We start from the raw sequence: 7,334 nt of genomic DNA, 5'->3' as shown, positions 1-7,334 counted from the left end.
TATTGAAACTGCTCCTATAGTGTGTTCTTTCTGTGCTCCTATTAAATATAAAAAAAGCTGTGATCGTAATTTTCATTGCATTCTTTTTAAAAATTATTAACTTTAACAAAAAATATTTTGTAAGATAATGAACAAATATTCAACGATGATAATGACCGAACCCATTTCCAGAGTAAAAATGAAGCTTTTTCCAATAACATTATTTACTGTTATGGGACTGCACAGACATAAACACTAGGGTTAATGTCAGGCCATCGAGGTCACACGTTATGCGTACATCTGGAAAGGAAATAGGAAGAAATAATAGCATCATTTTGTAAGAAAAACTGCCACCATGTGCTGTATGAAACGATTTACAAGAAATTTATTCGGCTTTATGATCTTTCACTCAGTAAAATGGCTTCTACAACATCGCCTTACATAAGTAGGAACTACCTATTGTTTTCAATTTTGAGTAATACATTCACACTTAACTTTTTCCTGGGGCTTCTCTCACGTAGGAATTCCCAAAAAAAAATTAGACTATGTACACACCTTCAAAGGTATATATCTTATATCTTTGGTGATATATATAGTTATATACGTAACTTTTTGATAACATTATTAAGGAAGTCTGTATAAGTCAATGATTTTCTACAAATGAAAGGTTATTACGAATGACAGCACGAAGTTTCGGTTATGTGGGGAACCTTATTTAATAACCAATTTGTTAGCTCTTATTCAAGAACAAATTATCGATTTTGATTGGATCTACGAGCGGACGACTTGAGAGTACGATAAAAGCCTCAGCATAATAATAAAACGGGGAAGGATGCGCGCGTATAATTTACGGCTTCCTGTGTGACAACTATACCGAAAACCGAACAAGTCCCATTTGAAGAATTTTAACCTTAAGTCGAACAAACAAAAACGAGTTCATTTTGTTACGATTCAGTTACCGAAGAGGAAATAATTTTTGGAAGTCGTTGTACTCCGACGCCAATTACATTCGTTGAATTGTTTTTGTTCATGGACGGAGAATAAATAGGAAATACAAAATTTGGTTACAATGTTTAGATGTGAAAAGTGGGATGAGCTGTCCACTTTTTTAGCAAGCAAGAAAAAAAGCAGAATCTGAATTTCATATAATTCTTGGTGCATGGTGGTGATAGTCGAAGCGAAGACCATATCAATTCTTTGCCTATAGCTTTAATTATAACAGCTATGACATTTACAAAAATTTCATGAATTTTGCAGCCAGTTATTTACACTTTCTCACTCTGTTTTGTATAAATGGATGTTGGGTTTTAAAAGTTATTTGCGGTTTTACCCTAAAGTTTGGGGCTCTGAGTAATCAACGACACTTCAGGGTACTTTGATGGAAGTTAATCAAATCCAATAGCATGCAGTAATAAAGATCTCTCTTTATTTACGTTGTAATTTAATCTGAAAATTTCAATACTTGAGTCTAAGCCTGTGACATGTCAATGTAATTAATTAGTTTAATGACTTTCGTAACTGAAGTGTTGTGTTGACACAATGTATTACGAGTACGGGACATGAATTTATAATATTATCAACTTTGTTTCCATTAGGGAATTAAACATCATTAATGTATTGCGAGCAGCATTCATACTTGTTGGATCATAGTACCCGACATGTCGTCTACACCCGCCTTCGTCCGTATTAATACGCTTATCCAATGTAAGGAAAAGCCTTATACCGATCCCGCTACAAAGTTTTTTAATATAATCGAAACTATATTAGGTCTCAATCGGCTTCCTTTAATTTTCACTAAATACGTTTCTATTTATTTTCCAATATCTATAATTTATTCTCTTACAGTAGCGAGTGTAGTTAGTTATTTTTATTATATCAATTACTTAATTACCGGGAATGGTAATTTAGTGATAAACTATTGTGAATACATATTTTGTGTCGCTTTTGGGACAATAACATGGAAGAAGTTGCATTTGTTCTATATCGAACTAACCAGGTTTGATACTGAGGTGGGATGCCGTCCGAAAATCACAACTCCGTCGTTAAGAAACATCGTACTCGGTATTGTTACAATATCTGCTGTCGGTCTTTTTTATATTATATCTTATTCTATGGAAGAACTAAACACTTTGGGGATTCAGATAATTGCACTTCATTTCATTCACTCGCTTGAATTACATTATTATGGACACCTCCTTAGTCTGCTCATGGCGAGATTGTTTCTGATCAACTATTACACGGAGTCACCTTTATCGGATATAAAAATTACAAAGCGACCAAAAGTAGAAGAATTCGCTTATTATAAATATAAAAATATAACAAATAGCGAAATAAAGAAACTGATGGACCTCTATCATATTATTATTAAAGCTTATGACGTTTTGGTTGAAGCTATCAAGTGGCAGGTATGAAATGGGAATTAATGTATTAATCAATATAATACTATACGTAAATCTCTAATTAGTTCCTACTCTGTTACTAAGTATGTCTGTTTCTATCAGTCATACTCAGTATTAGTTATACGCCCAATTGAAATAATTTTGCGTAGAAAGCTGACTTTTGTCGGCATAAAGGTTCGTCAGGAAGTATAGAAAATATCACAAAATTGCCACGGGAACGGAATACAGAAGACTTTTTGTTTTATCTGGGCTAAGCTATGGCTATCATAATAGTAATAAATAAAAATGAAGTTTTCAAAATAAACATTTTAATTAATGCTACATCTTTTTTCAGTTACTGGTGATAATAATAACATCTTTCTTATCAATTCTGTGGCTAGCTTATCAAGTTTCTTTGAGCATCATCAGAAATTCAGTAAGTGTTTTCTTTTAATTTGATAAAGGTAACCAATACTGGAATTAAACGTGTCGTATTATTTTAGGACCCGCTGGTGGATATAATTACCGATGTAGGGTTGACCATAACCAAGTTGTTACCATTGTTCTCACCTTGCGTGTTTGGCGATCGAGTTCATGGTGAGGTGAGAAGATTGCGAGAACTACTTGCTTCGAGGTTGTACGAGAATAAACTAGGTTAGTTTTAAACAAGTAATTAATGTTATATCCCTTGACGGGGTAATAATTAACATGTTGAGTGCTGTGTAATATTATATCTTCATTAGAGAGATGTTAGAACTTTATTGGATATGTTTGCTGCAGATTTTCATGACATATTTAAAGTATACATACATACATACATACATAAAATCACGCCTCTTTCCCGGAGGGGTAGGCAGAGACTACCTCTTTCCACTACTTTACATATTTAAAGTATCGTGAAATGAAATTAGTTTTCAAGAAATTTAGTAAAATAAAAATCAATATGAACTGTTTTACATACAAACGATCCACTTTATTGTGTTTATTTTTCAATCAAAATAAACACAATGAAGTGAATTAAGAATTTAATTTAGTCAAATTCAGCAGAAGAATAATTATTGAATGTACAGAATATCATAAACAGGGCAGGTAGTTACGATGTTTCTTTCCTAAAAAAAATATATTTTATAGATAAGTCGAGTCGCAGCACAGCCAGAGCCCTCATCGCCTTGACCGAAGCACGAGACCTGTCATTCTCACTCCTGCGCATGTTGGATATAGATGTATCCTTCCCTTTCAAGTTTATGGGATTGTTACTCACATATCTCATCATACTATTGCAGTTTGAGAAGGTTATCAATCCATAAATGTTATGTCGGCCTTATTTATGTGATTAAAATCATATGCTATTTTTCTTTTTTTTTGTAATATGTTAAGGTTCCATGTATATGGTAAGGATTGTTTCAAAATTAAAACATACACAGTGTCAATATATAACCTACCTGGAAACTGTAATTGTAGATAAGTGTGTAAAAATGGGAAAAATAAAAACGATCTCGCCGGGCATACCCTGGGCGCTTCGGGTAAAATTTTATTGGCAATAAATCCCGGTTTATGTGGATGGTTCTTGCGCCCTAACTGCTGTTTTTCTTTTCATTAATTATTTTAAATTTTAAAGTCCATTAAGTGTTATTAACTTAAAAAAAAATTAGCAACGTAACTGCAATCCAGCTTAACGTTACCTTTCAGTCATTTTCAGACAGGCTCTTTTGATAGTAGTCCGTATTTATGTTAATCTAAATAAAAATCTTAAAAAATAATTATATTATATTTGATTGAACAGGTACTAATTTAAAACTAAGTTATGTTTTACTTATTTATTAGTCGGCTGAGAAAATCGAGAATACGTGTCTTAAACAGATCAATTTACAAATTTCTTTATTAAATTAGTTTATTAGTTTTCTCAACAAAAGAATTTATGCCTGCCATGGCCTTTTCGTGCAGGAAAACATTATAAGGAAGTGTGTACATCAAAGAAATAAATAAAGCATGTTCTTATTGTGCAAAACTGTGTAAAGATAGGTACAGTTTCAATAAAACATTACGGAATAGGATTGATCAATAATTATACTTTAAAGGACAAAAAGATGCATTTTGGTTTTCATACACTGGTAAAATGTTGATAATATTTTTGACATGAAGTGGGTGACTTTAATGGCACTATCAGCAAATGGATTTTTTTTGCATAATATGGGTCAGCTATAAACCAATAGTTGTGCCTGCATTAAGTTCTAACTGTGAATGTCGTAGGAAGCGTTACTTGCGCACTGTATTTTTTGTAAAGACTAGATGGTCTTTACAAAAAATACAGTGGCTAAGACCTGTAGGTACTCGTATCAACGAGATCAACAAGAACCTTAACGGCGTAGGTATGTGTCTCATTTGTAATAGTTTGTTTTGTTTGTTTATAAATTGTTTACAATACCTATAGGCACATTTATTCATCTCAATTGCAAGGTTTGTAACTCATAAATAAAAGAGAACAAGTTGATTTAAGTGCACCAAAAGGCTTATTTATTTCCGAAACCTTGGTCTCATACATAAACCTGAAGACTATAAATCATCGAAGCCAATCCCTGTGAATATCGGGATTCGGGATTGGTTGGGCTCGATACCACTCTCTGATTGATCGATGTACCCGAATTTATTTATGTAGGCTTTAACAATATTCTGGACAATTTTAACTGCAATTTTTAAAGGTAATTGATGATGCCTCTTGCTTTATAGATTGATTGTAATTGTAATTGAAATTCACAACACGAACTTAATTGGCAAAGACAAGCAAATATCTTTAGTAATATCCAGAAAATAAAAGGATAATATAAATATCAAAATTTAGTGCACCAAGATTTAAATCATGGAAATAGGAATAATATAATACAATAAAAATGCCATACTGTTTTTTTAACTATAGGAATTATATAATTATTAGGGTGCCGTGTGGTTTCCGGCACTTTAGAATAGGACCAACATACCCTCTTTCCCATGGATGTCGAAAAGGGATAAGCTAATAAAGTTGGAATTCATCTTTTAGATGGTGGGAAAGCAACCTGTCACCATTTGAATCTCAATTCCGCCATATCGAACCTTAAATAAGAATATTATAATTTCAAAAAAGAACCACCACATTTCGTTCTCATGTATGTCGTAAAAGGCGACTTAAGGATAAGCTTATGAACTTGGGATTCTTCTTTTGGGCGATTGGCTGAAACCTGTCACTTTTTGAATCCCAATTCTATCGTTAAGGCAATTATATGTATGAATGAATTCTGCAATACCGCTGAACGTGGCCCTTCAGTCTTTGCGAGACTGTTGGCTCTGTCTACCCCGTAAAGCATAAAGACTCATGATTATATGTATCAGTCATATTTAGAGGAACTACTTATATCGCCTTGCAAGGTTTTTAGAGTTTTAAAATGAAACCAATGAAACTCAGATTTGATATGCAATATGAAAACGTTATGGTGACTGATAGTAGTGACTACATGAATTATAAACAGCAGCGGCGACATTTTTTCCAGTACTTTACCACTTCTTTAATCTTATATTATTCTGAATTCTGTGGTTTACATATTTACATTGATTAGCATATACATATGTATATATATTTCATATGAAATGAGTAAAGTTGTTAATAGTTTACCTAATTTTAGTTAGGTTTAAGAACAGCCTTTTGATATTTAATCGATAGAGTTATGTATTCAAGAGGAAGTTTTTATATCTAGGATATAACAACATCAGCATTGCGCTCGTACGAAGCCGAGGCGGATCGCTAGTAATTACTGCACGTACGTACAAGCTATATGCAAAATTCTTTTTTAATTTGTTCACACATAAACCCTATATAAACCTACTAGGGACAAAGCTGTGTTGTTTTGTAAAGAAAATTATGAAATACAAAGCCGCGAAACTGCCATGAATGTCAACCCCTGTTTAAATGAAGATTTTCAACTCTGAATGTAAATGCTGGTTCGCAAATCTTTACTGGCCGACGCTCCGCGGGTAACCAATGTCAGAGGAGACTGATCCAATTGTAACCCTTGAGATTTTAGAAATCCTCCAAATTCTATCAAGATTACTAAGTTATCATTTGGGATAGTTTGATAATTAAACTAACCTAAGTAAAACAAGATGTTTATGTTCGGTTCATTAATAATGGTCAGTCTGTGAAGTTTGCTTAAGTTAGGCTTAAGCAATATAAAGCTTTATTGATCTGGTGCTAGCTTACGCTTAGAAAATAAAAACATGGTCTTCTTTTGCTATTTATCTTCATAATTAATCCTTCGCATAACAGCATTTTTTTAAAATCGGATTAAACTTCATCCACAACAAATTGTTACAGGTGTTATTTTCGCCTACAATTTTTTGCTGCAATTGAAAGAATCTATAAGTGAGTATATTCCTACCTTCGCAAGACTTCGGTAATTGAATGTCCCACACAGGTTGCGGATGGAGCGTGCAACTCACAGACAGACATCCCATTAGTTCCAAACTGTAATAAGATCAAGTCTGCTTCGATCGAAATTCATTTAGATGCAAACTCTTGTAAGAATGTCGTCAAAGGGGAACCAATGGACAGTGAAGTTACAATCTGGATAATTTGATATTTTATTTTCAGTTTATTTTGGATTGTCTTTCATTCATATTCTTTGTTATGTTTGACTAGCTGTGCCCGCGACTTCGTCCGCGTGGAATAGTTATTTTGGGCATCATATTTATTTCTCGGTCAGGCGGTCACGCGTATTAGAAAGAACGCTGGTTCGCCGTATTAAATGTTTCGCTGCAAATTGCTTATAACGACTATATCTCAAAACCTATTCGTCTGATTTATATACTGTAAATGGCAATTTTAGTCTACAGGAAAAGCCGAAAGTAATAAACATATTTATTTGGATAAGGATTAATACTGAATTAAAGAAAATTAGTTTCAAAATAACTTATGTTTATAATGAAAAAATAATCTTAAAAATTGAACAT

At 33.0% G+C, this 7,334-nt stretch overlaps 1 protein-coding gene across 1 annotated transcript; it reads left to right on the top strand.

Moving 5' to 3' along the window:
• Positions 1–1,637: 1,637 nt before the first annotated feature.
• LOC132902748 (uncharacterized) lies at positions 1,638–3,664 on the top strand. The gene is made up of 5 exons (XM_060948978.1): positions 1,638–1,781; positions 2,121–2,384; positions 2,713–2,793; positions 2,861–3,011; positions 3,489–3,664. The coding sequence occupies exons 1-5, from the start codon at positions 1,638–1,640 to the stop codon at positions 3,662–3,664; spliced, it is 816 nt and encodes a 271-aa protein (XP_060804961.1).
• The last annotated feature ends 3,670 nt before the right edge of the window (positions 3,665–7,334 follow it).

The sequence above is a fragment of the Amyelois transitella genome, chromosome 17, assembly GCF_032362555.1.
Source record: "Amyelois transitella isolate CPQ chromosome 17, ilAmyTran1.1, whole genome shotgun sequence".
Lineage (NCBI taxonomy): Eukaryota > Metazoa > Arthropoda > Insecta > Lepidoptera > Pyralidae > Amyelois > Amyelois transitella.
This window is presented reverse-complemented; position numbering and strand designations above follow the sequence as displayed.

Bases quoted from the DNA above. Each gene is read 5' to 3' on its own strand.
- LOC132902748 (XM_060948978.1), top strand. From the start codon at position 1,638: ATGTCGTCTACACCCGCCTTCGTCCGTATTAATACGCTTATCCAATGT. The intron at 1,782-2,120 runs GTTTCTATTTAT...TTGGGGATTCAG, and splicing joins CTTTAATTTTCACTAAATAC to ATAATTGCACTTCATTTCAT. The intron at 2,385-2,712 runs GTATGAAATGGG...ATCTTTTTTCAG, and splicing joins TTGAAGCTATCAAGTGGCAG to TTACTGGTGATAATAATAAC.